The sequence below is a fragment of the Gouania willdenowi genome, chromosome 13 (assembly GCF_900634775.1).
Source record: "Gouania willdenowi chromosome 13, fGouWil2.1, whole genome shotgun sequence".
Classification (NCBI taxonomy): domain Eukaryota; kingdom Metazoa; phylum Chordata; class Actinopteri; order Blenniiformes; family Gobiesocidae; genus Gouania; species Gouania willdenowi.
The window spans coordinates 6,648,966-6,674,230 of record NC_041056.1 but is presented as its reverse complement, the minus strand read 5'-3'; the positions used below and the strand labels follow the sequence as shown (position 1 = coordinate 6,674,230).

At 38.6% G+C, this 25,265-nt stretch overlaps 1 protein-coding gene across 4 annotated transcripts in view; it reads left to right on the top strand.

Annotated features, from left to right (window-relative positions):
- Positions 1-25,265, top strand: part of aplp2 (amyloid beta (A4) precursor-like protein 2) — an 89,073-nt gene that overhangs the window by 39,905 nt on the left and 23,903 nt on the right. For all 4 annotated transcript variants that reach the window (XM_028463755.1, XM_028463752.1, XM_028463753.1 and 1 more), the window contains exons 2-4: positions 6,194-6,367; positions 8,435-8,564; positions 23,724-23,836. In XM_028463755.1, the coding sequence (XP_028319556.1) occupies positions 6,194-6,367; positions 8,435-8,564; positions 23,724-23,836 (417 nt within the window). The remainder of the gene's footprint in view (positions 1-6,193; positions 6,368-8,434; positions 8,565-23,723; positions 23,837-25,265) is intronic.

Genomic DNA, 25,265 nt, shown 5'->3' with positions numbered 1-25,265 from the left:
CCGGCCCGCGAGCAACCGGCGATCCCCACCGCGGGGACGGAGGCACCCCAACGGCACACATCAAGTGCGGGACAGCAGCCCCCAGCCAAAGATGCCCCGGACCCACCCACCAGTCCGCAAACGGCAGGATAGACCCACCAGGCGGCCGACAGCAACCTCCACCACCGGAACAGCTAGCGCCGCCCCCCAGTAAACAGCATCACCCCGAGGCGCCAAGCAACCCCGCCCCAACCCCGGCGAGGACACCAACACCCCCCCAGCACACCCACCCCCCAAACCGGCGAGGCAGGCCGCCCCGGGCCCGCACACCGCGGGGCCCGCCCCCAGGGCCACCAGGAGACAAAGCAAGCACCAAGCCACACCCAAGGGGGAGAGGCACCCCCGCGCCCCACCCGGCCGACACAGCCCGGAAAGACCCCGCAAGGAGAGACCCCGGCAAAGCCCCCCCGAGACCCACCGCCACGCCCGACCGCACCATCTTGATGTGCTTTTGCTCTATGCAGTGGCCCAGCCACCAACAGAGGGGCCAGGCCCCCACCGGAGAGGCCCAAATATGTGTACCAACCCACCACCCTGTTATGGTGCCTCTCCATTCCCCAATGGAGAGGCACTTCCCGATCCCCTGTGTGAATGTGTGTGTTTGGTGAATGTATGGGGTGTAATTAAAAGAAGGGGGATGGAGGGGAGCGGTGCTCCCCCTCCAGCCTCTGTGGATTTATGTGTATGTGGTGTAATAGGCCGGAGGGTGTAAAAGATGATACACCCTCCGGGGGGTGACATGTTGAGATGCGATTAAGGTTTCATTCATTCAGAAAACTTTTTTTTTCCAGAAAATTTACTCTGATCTGACATGTTTCATCTGTCAACTGCCAGTCTTTTCCAGAGGCATCTGCTGATCGCTTTGATGTTGGTTTTTTTTCATTTCATTTCTGCGTAATAATTACAGCAAGTCAATTTTTTTGTCTTGTTTATAAATAAATGTTAGGTTTGATTTATTCAGACAAGTTTTTTTCAGAAAATGTACTTTGATCTCCTGATTTGTTTTTCGACAGCCAGTCTTCTTCAGAGGCATCTGCTGGTCGCTTTGATGTTTATCGTTTTGAAAACAGGACAAAATGAACTTGCTGGAATTATTACGCGGAAGTCAAGAAGATATCAAAGCGATGAGCAGATGCCTCTGAAGAAGACTAGAAGTTGAAACATATCGGGAGATCAGAGCAAATTTCCTGAAAACAAGTTGACTGAATAAATGAAACCTAACGTATTTGTCAATTAGCAATTAGTTTGGGATTTTAATGGTGTCCTAGCACACGTAGCAATTAGCAAGGTGCTAATTAAAACATACTGCTGTTAATCCTCAAAGAAAACAAACTTGTGATAAGGGAGAGCCTGCAAACTCCAAACAGAAAGTCAACTTGTGGTAAATTATAAATGAATAAAATATTAGGGCGAGGTAAAAAATGTTTGATTAAGTAAGATTTACACAAAATCCCACACCTGTTTGAATTGTTTATCTCTTAATCCGTGCCTAATTGTCTTTCTGACTCCTTGTTTATGACTCAACGTCTTTAATCTGATGTAATAAAATGTGAAGTGGCCCAACCCTTCCTGTTGTACAAAGCCTTCATGTCAGGGTGTGAAATGACGAGCAGCTACGGGAGCTTTAAGGCGTGTTTCCATTGTATTCCCGTGACCGTTAATGCTGTGATTACTCATGCGAACCAACTCAGCTCTAACACTAGTCATCATTATTCCTTTTACAACAGGTAGACTGATTTATTTGAATAAGGCGGATTTCATCCCCACGGGGGAAGTCAAGGTGTTTCGCTGCTCCAACATAAAAGAAGGTTGGAAAGCTGTTCTTGACATACGTACTGTATGTAATTATATATACATGACAGGTGTGAGTGAGTACAACAGGTAATGGTCATACACCTTGAGAAGCACCGTAGTTATCTGTTGGGTGATTCCATGTCATTTCTGAAATGGCCCACGCACTTGGGTCTCAAAAAAATATTGAACCAGTTGTTCCATGATTTAGCAATAGTCACACTGTAAATTTTCAGTTTGATAGTAAGAATACTTTTTGAGATATTTAGTGAGGGGGTGTGTCAAATTTACTTCAATTTCCAGCTTCCAATATCTCAGGAACTTCATCACATAGGAAACTGAAATTTGGTATTGTAAAACAGCGCCACATACTCTGTTAGAATATGCAAAAATATCTGATATACATCCTATATGGTGGACATGCTAGACCCTCAAAATTTGGAAAAAAGGGGTTTGAGCTATGTACGGTATATAGACTGTTCAAATCACTAATGATTAGTCAGATACATGCACTGGTTCTTGGTTGACAGTCTCTTGAAATCCGAAAAAAATAGTCTTTCTTACTATTTGCGTTGGCCCGTAACTGCATGTGGGAATGTAATAAAAAATCTGATCTCTGTTTTAATTTTGAGTTCTTTTTATTTTGAATCCCACATTTGGGTTATTTTACCACTCACGAATATTGAAAATCCTTTACATGAGGCCATTATAGCTTGCCTAGTCTGTGTTTTATAATGATTTGTTGTTTATTAGTTTTTACCCTCGGCCGAAAGGTATCTGTTCGTCTGTCTGTCTGTCAGTCTGTGTGTGTAGAGTGGTGTAGGTCTTTTAATCCGATACCCACCAACCATTCTCACACCAAAACATTGGTGCTAATGGGGGGATTCCAGGTAATTAAAAAAAAATTCCGGTCGGTCGATTTTTGACGAAAAACAGCATTTTTGTCATGGACTGTCAACTTTGTCATGGACTGATTTTAAAGAAGGAAAGGAGGTGGACCATTAATACCTCGCTGTAAAGTGACATTCACTCAGGGCTCTCGATTAGTGGCAAAAATGTGTATCTTTGTGTTTGTCCCAGAAACTACTACGTAATAAAATTTTATGCATAAACAGGTGAGTAATCATATTTAATCATGTTTTATTCCCCTACCTGTATTATAAATGTAATGGATCAACCATTTACAACTATAAATTCACTGAAGTGCTAAACGTGAATTATTTTTTGTGACAGTTAATATTTTGAGAATTGTTCAAATGTCAGGCCGAGGGTTTTCAAGTGTGGGCACGTTATGTTTCACTACTAACATACAAAATATAAAAACCACTGCATCAGAAAAACATTTTATTTCTGAAAACATAATGGTAATTATGAACATGCAAAGTTGCATGTTCTACATTTTCTCTTTTGGGCCATTCACGATTATTGTTATTTTAATTTCCTTATTTTCCTTATTTTATATATATAACTATATACTGTATATATAAATAAAAAAGTGACTGGCGGCAAATCTAGCATCTTTTTTCCTGTTACTCTACTGTAAAAGAAACGTGGTACACAGTGCAGACATCCCTCGATTATTCCTAAGTCATTTAAGGGCTAATATTTTTCCATTGTGCTGCCTAAATCCTCGCCAAAATAAAAGTACAGATCACCTTCTTCTAAGAGTCAAATTACATCAATAACCTGTCATGGTTTTTTGAAGCCTTGTGAAAGTCTGTTGGTTCCTGCAACCTTTATCAAGACGAGTGATTTGTTCAACCGTATGAATCACCAAAGCAGAATACTTTCAGTGATATTTGCTGTGACCTTTAAGGAGTTGCTAAATTAAATTCAAAAACCAAAGTCTAAAGTGGTTGTCTGCCTCTAAAAGTCGCTTCTGTTATTTATGGTTTTAAATGCTTTTTTGGTTGACAGAAACAATCGCTGTGAGTTACAACGTCGAGCGCTCGACTGAGCTTGAAATTAATTTCCAAGCTCGACTTAGATGAACAACACTGGGTTTGAAATCAGGCTTTCATCTCTGACTTTGTTTTCATTGGTAAAAGTGTCTTTGAAACCCATTAAATAGAATTTCTCTAAATTGCGCTGTAGCCTTTTTCTCCAACCTGCTGCCACCTACTGGTAGGGACGTGTATTTAATGACAATTTTCACTTTTATCAAACTTGGAAATGTGATTTCCTGATCTGAGGACCACATTATCTCAGCAGTCATGTCTGCATTTAGAATAATGACTAATCCGAGCATTAACACAGGGGACAACTTGTGTATTTCTTTTAGTTATTTTGTATATTTTTCTCTTATTTTGATGTTTTTTAAATATCATTTTATCATTTGTTGTTTTGTGTGTTTTTATTTTTATTTTGTGTATTTGTTGTCCTTCTTTTTCTTTTTTTGTGTTATTTTGAATGTTTCTTATGTCATCATGTGTGTTTGTTTTTGTTGTAATTTCCGTGTATTTTTCTCTCATTTTCCATGTTTTTTTGTCATTTTGTCACGTGTGTAAGTTTTTGTTTTTATTTTTGAGAATTTTTATTTGCATTTTGTATATTTTATCATTTTTAGGTCGGGCTACCGAACTCAAAATGTGACTTACTTTGCTCTTCTTCTTTTTTTCTTGTTTTTCTTCTTGTGTACACTAGTTAAAATCGCTACTTCTCTGTTTTTCGTGAACTGATCGCGTTAGATCGGAATGCAGTTTGGTATGATTGCTCCATATGTGCCACGGGGGCCCATTTTTCAAATGACTACTCCTCCGTTAATGCTCATTGAATCAGGCTGTAATTTGACGTGGATATTCTATGAGCGGATGTCAAGAGCTTGACTGAATTCTCTGGAATGTGGGAGGTGCTATTCAGCTCGGAGACGTTCCACGGGCCCGGCCGTAGTTCATCCGAACTTATTTTTGATGTTTTATTGTAATTTTAGTTAGTTCGTTTTAAATTTTGTAGGTTTTTGTTTACATTGTTGTATATTTTGGTTGGCATTTTGTATATTTCATTAATTTTTCTCTCATTTCTTATGCTTTAGTTCTCATTTTGTGTGTATTTTGGAGTCATTTTGTGTGTTTTATCGGGTTTTCTGTTTGTTTTTACAATTGCGTGCACGGGTGTTCCTCTCAGGCTGTTTTCTCCTCGGTCTGTACATGGAAAATGGACATTTTGTCCAACAATCACTCCACTCTCTCTCTCTACACAGCAGCAGCATGTTTGTTTACATCACCTGATTACATGGCGACAATAAAAAGGCCATATTTTCTGTCGTGATGCAAACTTAGATCAAGTTGTAGATCAAGTTGTGATTATCACCACAAGATGCTTTTTCCAGTCAAATCAATTTGCAGCCATAACTGTCATTCTCTGTTAAGGAGGAAATGTGATCGACTCGCATCGCGTGAACTCATTCAATTGAAGTATTGTTGGATGCAACTGACAATCAAACCCTAGGCTACTCCATCCTGTCGGTCATGTTTCATATCTGTGTGTTCTATCTGTGAGCGAATAGGGAATGTAATGTTTGGTGTGTTGTGTGCAGACTTTGAAGGTTAAAGGAGGCAAAGCTCAACTGTGAGCGAGGAGCGTTCTGCTTTGTGAGCCATAAGATCTTCTATTCAATGAGAACCGGAGCAGAAATCTTCCTGTGCGGCTACAATAAAGCATTTCTCCTCTTTGAAATTTTAATACGAACACTTCCAGCTGTTCCATCCTTTGTGCTGTGGCAGCACTGCAGCACAGTCGACTTGCACTAATAATGTGCACTATCATCCCAGCTTAGTTTATGATTTTTTAGAATTTGAGGAACAAGGACTGGGCGATCTGGACCAAAACACATATCTCACATATTTTTTCTCAAAATGGCGATATACGATATGAATCTCGTTCATTTTAATTCAAATAAAGTCTAACCAAATACACAATTCTGGGTTAAATTTGCTGATGCAAAATGCCACATAGGTACATTTGTTAACAAACAGCTGCACAATATGTCACTTTAGGCTTTTTCTCCTCTAGGGGACAGCATGTGTGAGTGAGTTCTGTAGTGTTACTTGTTTAGGGGAAGGTCTGGGTTAGGATGCAGTCATTAATTCATCTAACTATGCTTTTCAAGCTGCTCTGAGAAGTAGCAAAAGCAGCGACTCCTGGAACAAGTATTTTGATACAAAATGAGCTATAAAATAAAAAATATATTGATATAAGCGATATTGTCATTTCATATATAGATATATCTTGAATCTTGATATAATCTCGATATATCGCCCAGCCCTACGCTGAGCTAAACGGTGTTAGTTGAGGTTAACGTGTGTGTCCATCAGACTGGATGTCCTCTAGCTTTTTAACAACCTTTTTCTTTGTCTCTCTGCAGGCGCTCGCAGCCAACGCAGGCACAGGCTTTGCCGTGGCCGAACCCCAGGTTGCCATGTTCTGCGGGAAGCTGAACATGCACGTCAACATTCAGACCGGCCGCTGGGAGCCCGACCCCTCCGGCACCAAGAGCTGTGTGGGAACCAAAGAGGGCATGCTGCAGTATTGTCAGGAGGTGAGACAGTGTGACAACAACAATGCATCATTATAGGAGAAGTGTGTGTGACATGGCACACTAACGTACTATACACTACACACTCAATGAGTATATACTGTCTACTATATACTATAAGTATGGTTAGGATGATGAGCGTTCCCACTGAAGTATACTTCCAAGTTTCCCAGGATACATTTGGTTCCTACAAAGACAAAACCCTAAAGCACTCTGAGGCTAAATATCTCTGTTTTTTCTCCACCTTTGAAAGTTCTGAGGTAGAATATCAACATGTGCACATTTGATCCATAAAACTCACATATACACATTTAATTCCGACATTTTGGAGATTTTTGGAGAGCCACCATTGTGCTACTGACAAAACTGCCGGTTAACTTCAAAACAAGAGCCCTATTTACAAAAGAATTAAGAACTAATGGAAGACAAGAAGAGACGCTTATGTTTTGAAAAGAGGATGTTTGATTTTTAGCTAGAAGCCGGTGACAGGACCATTTTACGTTACGCTCGCAATGCATCATGGGGTGGTTGAGTATGAGTAGTGGGCCCACCGTGCATACTGAAAAAATGTCCCCATACAGTATATGTCCGGGTATTTCTCGTGTACTAAATGTATTCATACTATCTAATATGAATGCACTACATATTCATTTTGACGTCAGACTTATGAGTAGTACGGTAGTATGCGAGGAGTGTGGATGTGCAAGGGTTAGGATGCAAAAAATGGCTCATGAGGGTTTCCAACTGCCATAAAATTACTTACATTTTGAAGTAATTATTTTTTTGTTGATTTTTCTTGGTTTAGCTTTTGAGTGTTTAAGGCCAGACCAGATGAAAAACACTATTCAAGACTTAATTGTACTGTATTCAGCTCTTCAACAACTGTGACCAAACAAAGCAAAACCAACACTGATTGCAGCCATATCAGATTCACACCGTACACAGTCACGGGACCTTTACTAACTTCATACATTAAGGCTTTTACCAGCGTGTTGTTTACTGGGAGATGTCAATCAATTTCATCCACACATGCTGAACCAGTCACAAGGTCTACTCATGATCTACTGCAGAGATAGGAAACTTTATCACAGTGGGGGCCACATAACTGTAATTGTTTGATCTGAGGGCCACATTATCAATAAATCATGTCAGCATTAAGAGTAATGACCAATCTGAGCATTAATACAGGAAAGAACAAAGAGTTGTGGGTTTTTTTTCCTGTAGTATTTTCAGTTTTTTGGTTCAAAAATTCCCAAAATTGTTTTTATTTTTTAACTATGTTTTTGGACTTGTATTGTTGTTATTTTGTGTATTTTTGACATAATTTTGTGTATTTGTCTTTGACTAGTTTATTTTATGTTTTTTGAGTCATAGTGTACAGTATGTATTTCTGGCATTTTGTGTGTTTTGTTGTCATTTTGTTTCTTATTGCTTTGTGTGTTTTTTTTGTGTATTTCTTTCAAGATGCAATGTCTTTTTGGAGTCATTTTCTTATTCAATTCTTATTTCAATTGCTGCTTTACAGTTTCAGTTAAAGGGATCATTTGACCCTGTTTCCTATGGTTTAATGTCGATGTTTCTGTCTGTATTTGTCTTGACCTCAGTCCACAAATATACAACTTACAGTCACTGGTCCTTTTATAAGTTACACAGCCATGTGAACAAAGGAGAGAATGCAGGGTGAGTGGTTGAAAGCAGCATTTGTGATTGAATTATATTCAGCTCACGCCATTAGTTTCAATGCACCGTTTCCCACTTTAATTAGTCTGTTTTTAAACAGTTAAATAACGACCATGTTTTTCCCCCACTCTCCACAAAAGTTCCCACTGTATGTCCACGTCACACGCTTGTCCTTCAGCCACTCTAGAAATGCAGCACCACTCCATCTCCCCCTAAAAGCCTTGGCGGCCTTATTGTTGACATTTTCATGGCATTTGGCTAAACTGTTCTCACAGAGCAACACGGCCTCCGGAGAGTTGAAAGCCTGGATTAAAGGATCCCATTGATTATTCACACAAACGCACAATCCGTGTGTAACGCACACTCACTGCCTCCTCCTCCTTTCCTCAGATGTACCCAGAGCTGCAAATCACAAACGTGGTGGAAGCCAACCAGCCAATCCGCATCGAGAACTGGTGCAGGAAGGACAAAAAGGTGTGCAAAGGCCACGCCCACATCGTGGTTCCCTACAAATGCTTAGGTAAGCAACCAGTTCCAGTGCCTCAGTGGTTGCACTACACTACTACAACTTTTACCCTTTGGCCGCTGTGCGCTAAGCCAGAGTTTTTCAATCTTCGGGTCGTGATTCCATGTTGGGTCACCTGGAAATCAAATTGGGTTACCTGAAATGTTTAGTAATTGGACAAAAAACTGATTGAATATATATATATTTGAGAATATTTTAATTATTATCCACAGAGTGTGAAGGGGGATATTTGTTTGAGCTCCATCCGTCTGAGTTAAATGGGACAGCTTTTCTCAGAAACCGTTTAAGATACGATAACCAAATTTGACGTGTGGCTTCAGGGTATAAATACCTTGATGGAGTTCGAAGATGAGAAGCGCACAATTATTTTTTCCTGAGTTATTGCACTTTTTCCATTTATTTTACTCTGTTCGGGGTATCTTCAAAGGGGACAGCTTTTCTCAGAGACCGTTTAAGATACGATACCCAAATTTGGTGTGTAGCTTCGGGGGATCAATACCTTGATAGAGTTTGAAAATGAGACGTGCGCAAATATTTTTTCTACAGTTGTTGCCCTTTTTACGGTTTTTTTTTTTTTACTCTGTTCGAGGTATAAGATGTGTATACATCTAACTTCTTAGATTTAGGACATTTAGGAAAAGGTTGTGAGTTATAATGACACCACACACAATATTTAACAACTGTATTCTTTCACTTCCTTAAATATAAATCTAGTTCAAATGGAATGCGGTCTAAAACGTCACTTTGTGCACTAATCCTGGCCTACTCTTTTTTGTTGTTGTTTTGATGTGACGTACAGGTAAAAGGGTAGGCATCATACAGTATAAGCTATGGCTTCAGCCTACTCCTTTTTGGTTCATTAATTATATGTAGTCCTCTAATATAAAGCATCTGATATAATCCTCTAATGTAAAGCATCTGTTTAATTAACAAGTTAATAAAAAATCTTAAAGGTCTTTTATCATGCTATATTAAGACCTTCCAAAATCAACTACAGCCACACAGGGATAATATTTTACATTTTGCAAAATAAAACACTAATTTATTAAGAAATATGACTTATTTTCTTTCAACCCGGAAGTTGAGACTCACGTTTTCTCGAAGCGCCGCCTCTCCACGTGTGAGTGCCTCCCATTTTATGACGTAGCCCAAGAGCCCCGGCAGCATGGGCAACAGGCACGCCCACGAAACTTTGTAAACAGTTTCACAGATGAGTATGGCTAACATTTAGCTAGAGGGTTATTTTACTTACGCTTTGGCCTCTCCATCAGTACTCACTGACAGGGAGAGCTCCTCGCTCTCCCGCTGCTTGATCTGGTCTCACAGTGTTCCCCGTTTTTCCTGGATCCGCGCTCCGTTCCCCTCTCGACCAGCGGCGATCTCCAGCCGTAGCGCACAGCACACACACAGGCTGATGAGGCAGGGTCCGATCATCTAGCTGCTGCGTGTAATGGACCTTTAAATCTTAATGAAAGTAACTGATATACAGGTGTGACTTATAGTCCGAAAAATACAGTAATGCACTTTGTTTTGAGCGTTGTCATGGAAACATAGCACTAGTTCCTGCTAAAGCAGAAAGTAAAAGACAGATTTTGTTGGCAGTGGCTATCCGTACGGTTACTGCAGGATTACTATTGCAACAACACATCATCAGTAGGGTAAAACTAACCCGTCTCACGACGGTCTATATACCGACATTCTATCCGTACGCAGTGCCCTTCATTGGCCAGTTTAGGTCACGTGACTAAGACTAAAGACCTAAAACTAACCCTAACCCTAAGACGCACTTGTACTTTGGTAAACTTACCAATAGCACCGGTGGTTGTCCGTACGGCTACCGTATGAATAGACACTTTATATTTTGTTTAATAGTTAATTATCACTTGGTTTTAAAGGCAACATTAGAGTTATTGTGTTTTTATCAGTAATGGAAATGAATAAATGAAAACCTTTTAGATGAGTTACATGAAGTGTAATGTAAAATAGCCTGAATAGCAGATGTTTTAAATGTTATCATCTGTTTAGATGAAGCTAGGATGTGTCCTGGCTCCAGGCTGAGGTGATGTGGGAATAGTATTCACTCGACTAATCCTGGCCTTGAGCTGCAGATCCAGGCTGGATGGTAGTTAACGTGTCCGCTCCGATGAGGGAGGAAGAGAACGGGAAGCGTTATTATTGCTGTGGAGCCTTGTTGAGCAATAAAGCACAATCTTATTTCCCCCTGCAGACAGTGACCATAAACTCACACTGACGCAGCAACAGGGGGGCGAGGAGGGGGCGAGAGAGGTGGGGGGGGTTTCTGTGCTTCATTACTCCTCTCTCTCCACCCGATCCGTCACAACTAACCTGCTCCCTCCTCCGTCTCCTGCAGCATCGCCGTAATCAGCGGTGGCAACACAGCTGCACTCTGCTTTATTAAAATGTCAGGCCTGGCCTCAGACTGTGGACCGCATGCCTCGCTGAGCCTCGGACCGCTAAGGACCACAGTGAGGGAGAGCTACAGTGTAAATCTGACATGGAATTTATCCATCATCCTGTAAATAAGACCAGACTTTACAGGATACATTTTTAGGAATCTATAGCGTTTCCATTACCCAGAAAACATCGGAAAATGTGGCAATTACCCATCCTTTAAAGCAATTTTCTAAAAGTGGTTGAAAACAAAGCAGTCATGCACCAATAGATGATATTGTACTTTATTTTTGGCTCTCAACACCTGACTGTTGTTGTTTTTATTGTAAATAATAGCTATTGTGCTGACACATTGATTAATATGTGATATCCTAATTCAAATAAATACATTAATTAAATTAAATGCGCAAAATCTAAATAGCGCAATAAAAAAACTGGTAATGAAACACCTGAATTTCGGAAAAACACTCAACTATAGCTAAAATGTTTTTATGCTTTCACGAGGAGGTTTTCAAGACTTTTCGACATCGAAATGTATCGCAAAATCGCAATGGAAACAATTTTTCTGCAATTACAATTACTTGGTCACATGACCACTTCTCTCAGAGAAAACATGGCACGGTACGCGTGGACAGAAAAGGAGACCAATACATTTCATAGCATTATACTTAAAAATTATTACTGCCACATTAGACGTGAAACAACAAAGGAATGCGGAACGTTATAAGGAGGTATGGAGCGTTTGTCTTCCTGCAGCAAAGTCTCGTGGGATGAGATTTCATGTGAATTCTGACTGAGGCTCCTCCCCAAAACAACCTTCAAAGTGCGATTGTACTTTATCGACATTTAGAAATATTGCTTTATTTTTGAGAAAATCCGTAATGGAAACACAGCTACTGTCTTACTCTGGTGGACTAATTAGTGTTTATTTAGGAGTTGATTTCTTAGTTCCCGTGTCTAAGGGTGCTTCACACCAAAGAATTTGTCATTCCATGTCATTTCAACAACTTCAACTTCCCGCACGCACTTCGGTCTAAAATAAGTCTGACATTTTTACCATTTGTTCCGTAATTATTCAATAGGCACACTGTACCCCAAAAAAGAGAAAATGTAGAACATGATGTTCATTTATTTCACAAATAATTTTTTTTCTGATGCAATAAATGATTATGAGACACAGGCAAACTACAATGGCCTCATGTAAAGGATTTTCAATACTGTATTCATGAGTGGTGAAATAACACAGTTGGGATTCGAAAGAAAAATCAATGTCAAGTCAAATAAAGGATTTGTTTTATATCCCAAGAAAGGGTAACCTTTATACTATAAATTATAACAGGGATCAGACTTATTCTTAAATCCCCACATGCAGTTATGGGCCAATGAATATAGTAAAAAACAAGTATTTTTTAGAATTCAAGAGAGTGTCACCCAAGAACCAATACATATATATGACTAACCATTAGTGATTTAAAAGCTGGTCAATTACAGGGAGCTGAGACACATGTGAAGTTGTTTACTGGAGACACAAACATGTTAAAGCCCCAAACCCCAACAAACTGGCATGTCCACCAGATGGGATGTACTGCATGTATAGCAGATTTTTTGTATATTCTGAGAGAGTAGGTGGAGATGTATTACTAGCAGTGTTTGGAATATCAGCGTTTAAAATAATGGCGTTAGGTAACGGCGTTTTTTTTTCAGTAACGGGGTAATCTAACTAATTACTTTTTACACCGTTACAACGGCGTTAACGTTACTGAACGTTAAATGTGGTGCGTTACATGCATTGATTGAATAAACTGTGATCTGAAAGCATCCCTGGCTTCATACGCAGCTGTAGTGAGGAGGCGGGATAAAAACAAGGTGAGCGATTATGATTGGCTAAGGCGGCGTCATGTTCAATGGTAGCCAATCAGAGCCAGTGTTTTTACACATGTGCCAGCACACGCGACACACACACACACTACAAATTTGATGAAGCACCGAGATGGCAATCGTTCAGCAGTCTGATGAAAAGTTGTCATTTTTAAGGTGGCGATACAAACACTACTTTAAATTAATTATGGTCAAAGGCAAGAACGTGCATGTGAAGTGTTCATTATATCCAGGAGTGAAGACTTTGTCCACATCCGTTGTAAGCAACTCAAATTTAATGAAGCACTTCACGACACACGCATCTAAAAAATGAATTCTTTGACATATAGCAACTGTTTTTTTTTAACAGTAACGCAAATAGTTACTTTCCTTGGTAATGAGTTACTTTTATTATAGAGTAATTCAGTTACTAACGCAGTTACTTTTTGGAACAAGTAGTGAGTTACTATAACTAATTACTTTTTTAAAGTAACGTTCCCAACACTGATTACTAGACCAAATTTCAGTTTACTATGTGATGTAATTCCTGAGATATTGGAAGCTGAAAATGGAAGAAAAATAAGGAAGCGCAAAAATGTACACATACCCCCCTCACTAAATTGGCCATTTCTCAAAAATGTATTCATTCAATCAGTATGCCCATTGAATAATCACAAAACAATTAGTAAAAATTGTTGCATTTTTGGAGATCAAAGTACATGGGCCATTTGTTGAAATGACATGGATTTTAGGCACATTCAACAACAAATCAAGCCTTGTTGTAAATGATAAGATAAGATTGAATAAATCAAGCCTCACGGTGTTGGTATGATCTAAAAATGTCCAACTGTGACCGGAAAACAAAATAATCTTCCTCCGTGACACTTTTCGACACCTTTTCCTCGGTACCTCCCACCGTCTCCTGATTGTGCGCTGCCGCTTTGTGGGATGAAAAATCCATTAACAGTTTCAGTGGACTGTGAAATTGGCTGCAATTCAAGAGCATTTTTGGCAAGCTTTAGGGAGGAGGGTTTGAGTGAAATCATGGCACGCCGAGACACAAGATGACAGAAATACTGTCTGTGTCTGATCTCGTCCTATATCTCGCTGCTTTATTTAAGGCCTTATTTCCATGAATCGAAGATTAAGCGTCCAAGTTTCTGTGATATATACGTCGCAGGCTCCCAACTGGTACGGCTTTATATCTGCAAGGTAAATGTAATGTAATAGTAAACATATACTGTACTGTAGATGTTCGCAAATCATGCGTTGTCTCCCGGAAGTGATGGAGAGATGTGCGCCGTTGCCATTTTAGTGACTTTATTGCTATATTTCGTGACTTTTCAGACTCCTCCAGCGACTCTTGATCACACAAAGCAGCTAGCGACAAATTTAGCCACTTTTCCGTTGTTATTGGAGACAGGCACCGTTTCTCAATAGCATTCACAGGCAGCTCAGTCCTCACTTAAAGTCTCAAATTTTTCTATGGACTTTGGTGTGGATACTAAATGTATTTCTACAATATTCACACCTTATGACTATATATATATATATAACTTAAGTGATTATTGTCTAATCATTTGGAAATGTCGTATTTGGAATATAATGTGAAAACGTTATGAATTTGAAAAGTACTGTGACATCAATTTTTGTTCAACATATCTACAGTCTACTATTCACATTTATTAATTTTCTGTTGTCTAATCATTTACGGTGCAAAGCATTCTGTGAAGCAGTGGGCCCCAAACCCCCCACTCACACACACACACTAAGTTAATGGGCAACTGGCGGCCCTCGGTATAATGTAGTAAATGTATAAAGTGACTGGACAAACACTCAAAATAACAGAAAAATCCACAAAAGTTAGGCCATAATCACAGAAGACCACCACAAAACACAGAAGACCACCACAAAACACAGAAGACCACCACAAAACACAGAAGACCACCACAAATCACAGAAGACCACCACAAAACACAGAAGACCACCACAAAACACAGAAGACCATCACAAAACACAAATGACAGCAAAAATACACAAATTGACTCTAAAAAAAACGCATACAAAATAACAACACAAACACAAACAAATAACAGAAAGAAATACAAAATCAACAAAAATACACAAAATGACTCCAAAGATGTGTAAAATAATTACCGGTACAAAAATAACAAAAAAATATACACCATGACTTTTACTTACAATTTTCCACTTTGAACCAAATCGGTCTTGGGCCAAAATTTTAAAATGATAAAATGCTTTAGAGACTAATGCACACAGAAGTAATTTAATACAAAATATTAAAAAGATGATAAAATAAGAAAGTCAGAAATAAAAACAAAGCAGAGAAGGAAACAGTTTTTCAAAAACATTTAAAATTTGCATTAAAAATTAAGAACCCTAAAATTGTAAAAATCATAAAGCACGAGATAAATGTCAGACTGAATAAATGGGTTTTTAGCTTGTGTTTAAAAAGACAAATAAATCAAACTTTATTCTGTATATAATTACTGCAAGTGTGTGCTTTAAGAAAATGTAGGTACCCTGCATAGTAAAATCCCATTTAAATGAAATAAAAAATAAGATGTTTATTTTTTTCCCGGGCAAATGCTTCCGACCCTTTAAAAAAAGGGCTGCAACCCTCTTGTGGTTCCTTACCCATGAGTTGAGAACCTCTGCTTTTTATAATGGGGCATGTTAGATGAGTGACGCGTCTTAGCGTAAATCACTGGGATCAAATGCTAAAAGACACGTTTTACCTCTCCGAGCTGTTATTCAAATGAATTAATAAGTGCTTTAATTATTCATTGTTTGGTGATGTTCGCTTAGACATCAAAGGCACGGCCACGTATTCATCTGTGAATTTACAGGAAAATCCCAAAGCCACCAGAGGGGAGGAGGAATATGGCTTGAAGGATGTGATTAAAAGTGACAGAGTAGCGCACATGTCAAGTTAATGGGTTTATATGAATAATGCAAAGTGCCGAGGAAGGAGCTCAGTAGTTTTCAGAGATGCTGTATCCATTCCACACCAACCTCTGCAGGGCTGGGAGCTCCTACTGTCTGCAAACACCGTCCACAACAAATGAATGAGGTCTTTGTTCCCCGCCACTCTAATCCCTGCTGCATGATGTCTTTGTCCATGAGCAGTGGATTATTTTAGAGAGCTGTTACAGCTCTGGGAACTGTCAGCTGCAGATTTGTGACTGCAGTGACTGCAGTGTTTTGAAACATAAAAAGTGCACTTGCTTTATTCACTGTTTTGGTGTTTCTAGCCATTGCTTTAGCAAACAATAGTATATTATATTCCGTGACATAGCTAACAGGCAGCGCCCAAAGTAAATGCAGAAAATTACAAAGACAACAGCAAAAATACACCAATTATTCAAAAAAAAAAAAAAAACAGAGAAAATTACAGAAAAAAACAACAAATGACAACAAAGGAAATATCATGACTCAGCTTGTTTGAGGGCAGGGCGAGTGGAACCGACCACTGATGAAACGAGCGCTGATCCATGTGACCGTGTTGATAATGGGGACAAACTCAGGCTTGTTTCGGGGCGTCGCACCTCCAGCTATTTGCATTCCTTTTCCTCTGAGGAAAGCGTTTGTTCTGAGACCTGAAACACAGTCCATCAGTTACACAGTTTATACAGAATGTGTGCTGCACCTGAGCAGGACTGTGGCATCTAAAAGCCTGTTTTAGCTTAGTCAGGGTCTGAGAAACTCCCAAGTCTGGTCCTGGAGAGCCCCCGCAGTACAGTATCTATGCATGAATGTAATAGATCAGCAGTTCCCAAAGTTTTCACATTAACATGAAGCCATGTACCCCTTACTCCTGCAAACCTAAAAACATAATGTAATGTCATATACAATGAAGCCCTGCAGTGAAATTTGTCTCTGAATTTTACTTGTCCTGTTGAGGAAGAATAAAAAAGAGCAATAAAACATCTTATTCAGAATTATCACTCGATTTATTTATTTAGTTATCCTACTGGCATTTACAGTGAGAAACGATACAACAAATTCATCACCCTCTCGCCATAGTCGCACTTTTTTTTGATGAGATCGTTTTTCTGTCACCACTAGAGGGTAGTCTTACAGAGGCCAATGTGTAATTTGTGGCAATGCATAGAGGCTCCTGACTACAGGATCGATTTATATTCTAGTTTCCAATGTTGTCATGCTGTTTTTATATATTATTTTCCACGTAACCCCTATGACAACTGGCATACCCTGGACTGGGGGTACCCATCCCCCACATTGGGAACCTAGGTCCTAGGGTTTGGCAGTAAAAGTCAGCGTAATCTGCGTGATCTGAAGGTGAAACTGTTCAGTTTTTAATGAAAATGTGAGAAATTAAATATTTCCTTAACTTGGGTCTCAGCTTGTTGTCTTAGAAGTTTCTTCATATTAATTCAACGCAATCATCAAGCAAATTGTCCGAAGAGCCTCCTATTTTTTTTTTTTTTCCCCATGTCTGTGTCATTTCCACATTGGTTTACCCTTTTCGTTTCAGTTTCATGGGCATTCCCGAATCAGATGTAATTTCCGGCTATTGATAGTTTGTCCCAAGCATGTTTAATACGGTTAACTGACGTAACTACTGTTGTTAATTTGATATTTCTATTAATGCAGAGGTGAGCTGAAAGCTTGCACTGAAATTGCACCAAGATTATGTTGTGCTAGATTTGATATGTTTGTCTGTTTTTGCTCCACTTTTCGATATTAGGCCGCTCCTTTTATGCAAAAAATATCTTTGTAATGTGTGAGATTATCCCAAAACATATAGCTAGGCGAGGGTGACGTTATTGTGAGATTTTGTCCAAGATTTGACATTTTCATCTCCTTGCCCAACTGTTTACAGGGAAAAATTGCACGTCAATGCCTAATATTGCCTCAAAACATGCGCATAAGGGTATATTTTTTTGTAGTATTGCATTTTCCACTTGATTTAAGAAATAATATCAACAATAATCACAACATTGACATTTTCATCATTTCTGTCCATTTTCGTTGATGGTGAAAGATCTGCTTCCTTTCGTCTGTCATTGCTGATCTTCCGCCTCTCGTTCACTTAAAATTTGACAGACCAAAAAGAATCAGCCGACGTTTCTGATAAATGAACTGAACTGAAAGCAAAGAGACGAATAGAGGTGTAGCGGAGCTTTGAAAAGTGAAGTTGCGCGCCGTCATTGAAGGCTGAGTGAGACACAGCTGCTCCACAAACACCATCATCCATCACTCGCTGCAGTGTGACTGCATGCAGAGCTCCAGCTCCTGCTGCCATCTGAAGTAACCTCACAGCGCCAGCGTTGGATGGGAATAAAATGAGCAGAGTGCGTATTGAGTGTGCACGGTTACAAAGCACAGGTCTTTCCCTTTCTCTCTGCGAAACTGCAAGGAAAGTGGATTGCCGTACATCATGACTATTATGAATCAAACCATATGAAGTCTAGCAGTAGGATTTTACCGCCAATGTTTCCTAAAGTATCATCAGTAAAAATAATCATTTTGATGAATGGATTGCCTTTTTACTGCCTTCCTGTTGTTTTATTTTATTTTAATAAATTTGTCAGGATGCAACTAAGGCACCATTTAAAAGACTTTCCAATGCTAGTGTAAGAGCATGTGATTAAATTCACCATTTAAAGGCACGTTTCTTTATCATTAAATCAGAAAAAAAAAAAGAGTATATAATAAGGATGGGACGATACAGCGTGCAACAAGATACAGTATCTAGATATTTAAACGCCTTTCCATCTCTGCTACAGCCGTCCCAAGCAAGCATGCCTTAGATTGTTCTAGTTTGATATTTTAAAAACATTGTTATGTAAAGTTTGTGCACAGATTGGAACTTATTTTGTTTTGAAGAATGTCATGATGACAGAAACATGTATCGTTCAGGCCGTGATCTTTAGATATTGTTACCCCTAGTAGACTATATAACCAATAAGATCAATAGCTCTGTCACACCTTTTGTAAATGGGTTTAAAGTGAAAGTACCAAAAATGAGCATGGTAACAATAAAATACAATGGCAGCTAACAATAGGAACAGTTAGCTGCCAACAATTTAGAGCAAACAGGCTAGTGTTGTTAGCACAGCTTGTTTTTACTTTAAGCAGCCAATACAATACAGAATGTGGAAATATTTGTGTTATATCTAGTTTAACCAACTTACCGGTACACAAAGTTGACCTTAACGAAGCCAACAAAGGATTTTAAGGATTGGGGAAGGTACCAAAGAAGAGCTAAGAGCTAGCTTGTTTTCCAGTTAAGCAGGAAATACATAGCTTGTATTAGCTTGTTAGCTTAGTTCCACATTAGCTTAACTGCCTTCATTAACTTTACCTTAGCTAACGGTTAGCTACCAACAATTGAGAGCTAACAGGCTATTGCTTAGCTTTTTTTTCCCAGTTAAACACAAAATACATAGCTTGTTTAGCTCTACATTAGCTTAACTAACTTTAAATTTACTTTACATTGACTAACGGTTAGCTCCCACAAATTGAGAGCTAACAGGCTATGGCTTAGCTTGTTTTCTAGTTAAGCAGCAAAATACATAGCTTGTTAGCTTAGCTCTACATTAGCTTAACTAACAGAATTAACTTTACATTACCTAACGTTAGCTGCTAACAATTGAGAGCTAACAGGCTACAGCTTAGTTTGTTTTCCAGTTAAGCAGAACATACATAGCTTGTTAGCTTAGCTCTACATCAGCTGAACTAACTTAATTAACTTTATATTAGCTAACGGTTAGCAGCCAACAATTGAGAGCTAACAGGCTATAGCTTAGCTTGTTTTCTAGTTAAGCAGCAAAATACGTAGCTTGTTAGCTTAGCTCTACATTAGCTGAGCTAACTTAATTAACTTTACTTTAGCTAACAGTTAGCTGTTAACATTTGAGAGCTAACATGCTACAGCTTAGCTTGTTTTCCAGTTAAGTAGAAAATACATAGCTTGTATTAGCATGTTAGCTTAGTTCTACATTAGCTGAGCTAACTTAATTGATTTTACTTTAGCTAACAGTTAGCTGCTAACATTTGAGAGCTAACATGCTACAGCTTAGCTTGCTTTCCAGTTAAGCAAAATACACAAAAGTCTGTGGAATTATTCTTTGTCCTTTAGGAAGTGAGTGTGTAAAAACAATCCTGCTTTTCTGTAAATATTTCTAACTTATCTACTATTTTTAACTTGATGAACTTAAAACAAGGTTGATCTTAGGAAGTCTGCCTGATATTACTTTTTGTCTGTCTCCTTGTAGCTTTAATTATCAACAATGAAACCTTATCTTTAGTGTTACACGTTGACCTTCAAAAGCCGCACGGTAATTGGCAATATGGTGCCGTCGTCACATTAGTAGCAGTAATAGCTTTGTGGTGCAGAGATCTAAATAGGCTACTCTGAAGACTGTCTCACTGTGAACTCTAAATGAATGCCACTAAATGATTTTTTATTGTAATTTTAGAGTATGCAGATCAAACCTACACAGTCACATACTGTAAAGTGCTCTGTTCACGGCATGTGATTCAGGAGTTGTATTAGTGTTTTGTGGGGGAAAAACCTTAAGGAAAGTACTTTTCATCTATTTATTACCCGTGTAAATACAGTGCTAGTCTCTGTTTATCTGTATGCAAGTATATTAAAGGGATTAACCCTTGAATTGAAAGAGTAAACCAGCCAGCAGCTTTGAAAATAGTCCTATGATGAGGAAGCCAAAGTGTCGAGCCCTTGAGTAAAAGTGAGGGTAGTAACCAGGGATCAGGATGAGGATGTTGGAGAGTCCTATAGGAGAAGAAAAGCAGCAGCTGTGGAGCTCTCTGCTATTTCCAGCGCTCTCCTCATCCTCTCCTACCCTCTCATTTTCCCAAACACCGCTCTCCCAGCCTCCGCTCACCCCTCCTGGGCTGCAGCGGCGCCGCCTCGTGCCTGGATCACTGCAAACTCGCCAAATAAGCGGTTACAGTGCAGCTCCTTCTCTGCAGTGAAATCTGCTGAACTTTAATAGTGTGGTTTCAGTCCACCCACTCTTTAGCTGCTTTATTTAGCCAAAATCACCTTCAAAATAAAACTCATTAGGAGTAGTTTCATCAGCCTTCTCTAATCAGATGTCATTACTGGCTTTTGAACTTCCCGAAATTGGGCCAAACCTGCTTAATACGGTTAATTGAGTTCATTTTAGTTACTAATTATATATTTCTTTGCTGTGTTTGTGCAAGATTTTAAGTTGCTACACATGAGACCTGGGGTTCTCAACCTTGGGGTCAGGACCCCATTTGGGGCCGCAAGACACTGAGAGAGGGCTGCCTTCAAGAAGCTAAGAATATTTTTTGAACAACTGAAGTCCAATTTTGCTTATTTTTATCCTTTTTCTGCAACTACACCGAACTTGCCATATTTTACTCTATTTTCATCACTTTTTATTGCCATTTTTTTTAATGCATTTTTGCTACATTACTCCCACTTCTGCTACTTCTCCATCAAATTTCAATGCCTTTCCTGCACATTTTTTCCACTTTCAAAACATTTGTGGCACTTATAAACCCCTTCCCATTGCTTTTCCCCCCTAATGTCCCATATGTTGATCCATTGTTGTCACTTAACCTCTTTTTACCATATATCTTTAACCACATTCATGAATTGTCATTCCCATTATTTGTCAGTTTAAACTAAATGTTCCTACTTTTTAAATTACATTCCCCATCCTGTCTCCACATGACTGTTCTTCAATGTGTTCACCACCTTCAGGTACAGTGGGGGTCCCCGGTCTTTGGCACCTTTATTTTAGGGTTCACAGCTGGTTGAGAACCACTGCATTAGACCACCTGTGTGTAAATGTGTTTAGTCGATGTGATATAGCAATTTCCATTTCAGGAGATGAACTCCATCATATCACCGTCGTATTCTATCATATTTTGCAGGAGAATTGAATTTCAGTTCCGGATAGCTGTGCTTTCAAAATGATCGTTGCAAATGTTATATATAGGTTATGATGTTATCGTTTGAGTGTGAACCAAAATGCGTGGGATTATGTGCTTTAGCGACATGCAGCCAGCCACAGCTCTGTTTGTCCCTGAACACCTCGTCTCGTCTGTCCTTTCAAATCTTCTCCGTGACCTCTGCAACACTCTTCAAACTGAAGCTATTCACAGGAAATCACGAGAGTCCTTTTGATTCATTCATTTTCTGCTAAATCCGCCTTCCATCAGCTCGCTGAGCTGCATGAATAAAACATCTCTGAGCGGAGTTCATCAAACACAATGATATCAATAACTCTCAGGCACGGAGCAGAGGAGCCACGGTGATTTTCTGCGCTGCCATTTTGACTGCAGGGCGACTGAGGAGGGATGAATCCTCTCAGCTCGTCAAACGCAGACAGATGTTGGAGTCTAATACGGCTCCTCTGTTACACAGCTGTAATGAAACGTACAGGCACAGGCAGCCATTAATTATTGATGCCACCTCTTTATTCTCATACACCAACCCTTTTTTTTTTGGCTTTATCCATCCTTTCATTAGTTTCTGACAGTTTTCAGTTTCTTTTGACTTCAGTTTCACCTGCACGGCATGGAGTCACCAGTAAAACTCCCTCATGGTAGTAAGTTACCCTTTAACAGTTAGTGCAACACAGAAGCGAACATGATATCCTGTTCAAGTTAGCACTCAGAACACCTGTTTGAATTGTATTTTCCTATATATAACAGTTGTACTGCTCATTTTCACTTTGTATTTATATTAACTACTTCATTCTGACTTCAACACATTTATATAGATTGATAATCTGTCGTTCTACTATATTTGCCTCCATTGCTCTATATATCTATTGGCTGATGATACAGCCCTTTAAATGATTCAGCAAATCAGAAGGTGCAGGTACGAGGGTTGCTATTGCATTGTGGGTAACCTTTTTTTCAATGGGCTCATGTACCCAATTACTGCTCTATCTATCCTCAATCTCCATTTCTCTATCGCTCTAATATTGCTCTAATATATAGTTCTGTATAGCTCCATTTAATGCTCCGTCTTTCGCTCTAATATCGCTTCATCTATCCCTCTGATATCGCTGTAATATCTCTAATAAATTGTTCTATCGCTCTAATATCACTGCATCTATCGCTCTATTATTGTTCCATCAATCGTCCTAATATCGCTCTATTATCGCTGTGTCTTTCGATCTGATATCACTTCATCTATCCTTCTGATATTGCTGTAATATCTTTAATAAAATGTTCTATCGATCCATCTATCTTTCTATTATCACTCCATCTATCGCTGTATCATTGCTCCATCCATTGCTCTATTATCCCTCTAATAAATCATTCTATCTATCGCTCTAATATCGCAGTATTACCGCTCCATCTATCGCTTTAATATCGCTCTGTCTTTTGCTCTAATATCGTTCCATTTATTGCTCTAATATCGCTGCATCTATCCCTCTCATATCGCTCTAATAAATCGTTCCATCGATCACTAATATTGCTGTATTATCGCTCCATCTATCACTCTGTCTTTTACTCTAATATCGTACCATCTATTGCTCTAATATCACTATATCTATCCCTCTAAAATCACTCTAATAAATTGTTCTATTGCTCCGTTTATTGCTCTAATATAGCTAAAAATAATAGTTTTAACACTCTTAATATCGCTTCAATAAATCGTTCTAAAACTGATATTGTTCTATATGTCGCTCTATGTGTGTGCGCGCGTGTGTCTCTCTCTCTGCGGGGCCACGAAGGGATTTGGTGTTTGAAGTTAAGCCTGTTTGTTATTATAAAGTTGTGTTAACCTGTTGATTGTTTGTTTGGGTAAATAAACAGTCCTGAAAGCCGTACGTCAAACAGCAGCTAACATGTTCGTGTTCGTGTGACTTTCATTTCCAGTGGGAGAGTTTGTGAGCGACGTCCTCCTGGTTCCAGAGAAATGCAAGTTCTTCCACAAGGAGCAGATGGATCTGTGTGTGAGTCACCAGCAGTGGCACGGCGTGGCCAAAGAGGTGAGGAAGGAAGTAACGCACAGCAAACAGGAAGTAGGAGGAGGACCTATGAGATACCAGGGGAATGGGAAACTAACAATCCTGTCTGGAAGACTTTGTATCTGTTTAACACTGTTCAGCAAAGTCAATTCATCAAATTAACAAGAATCATTACAAACTATTTTATTACTAAGCAGTTATACTGTAAGATAGAATTTTGATATAATAATTAAAATATATTATTTAATTCAATTTAATACTTTTGTTTTCATTTCAAGTTGTAACTAGATTTTTTATTGTATATTTTTGTACATTTGCACACTTTAAATAATAAAATAGAATAGTCATAATAACAATACATTTAAAATGCATACATTTTTACAATTTACATTTAGTAACAAAACTCAAATGAATGAATAAATTGTACTTTCATTAATATCTTTTACAAAAATTATTACTTAAGATTTTTTTTTATTTCTAAGCAGTTATAAGATAAAATGTATATAATAATTAAAATCGATTATTTAATTTAATTAAATGTAATGCCAATTTTGTTTTTCTTTTAAGTTGTAACAATTTTTTTGTACATTTGTACACTTAAAATAATAAAATATAATAGTCATAACAATACATTTAAAATGCATAATTTTTTTCAATTTACATTTTATAACAAAACTATCAAAGGAGTAAATAAATTATATATTTATTAAAATCTTAAAAAAAATTTAAATATCATAAATTTACAATTTCCGAATACTTACATTATTTAATGTTTATTTTTTATAGTAGATTTTACTTAGAGTAATTGATCACAAAAGGATGAGAATAGATCATAGACAAAGCCGTAATTTACATTTATGTAAATTATTAACTTATTTGTGGAGGTAATGTTCTTTTTCATTGCTGATAATTATTATACGTTGCATCTTTTGATTGTGTGACATTTTGATGAACGAGCGGGTTAACGTGTTAAAATCTGAGTCACGCTCAGAAACCATCCATCTTCTCCATCTTCGGACGCTGCCATTGTTTAAAGGAGGCGTCTTCTGCTCTACTGAACTCTCCCTGTTACACAGAACTGTTCCTCAGAGCTACGCAGCTGAAAAATAGCATATCAGCTAAAGGACGACATGACTTTTGGAGAATTTGGGGCATAAATCACATCAGTCTGAAGATGGATGGACCTGTTAGTGCTGCAACTTTTGATAAAGGACTGTTCTGCTGCTGGCCGTGCAGGCAGTTTGTTCACTGATGGAGGAAAACGATGCTGAAAGCCTTGAGGACGAATATTATTTGGTACAGGTTTAATAACTTTAAGATATGAAAAAGCCAACATACTGAAAAGAGCAGTTTAGGTTCAGGGTGTTTTGGTTCCACTAGTGAATGTTAGAACTGGTGACAATTTAACTACAATACAAATGCAATATAACCCAGATCAGAGCTATGCAGA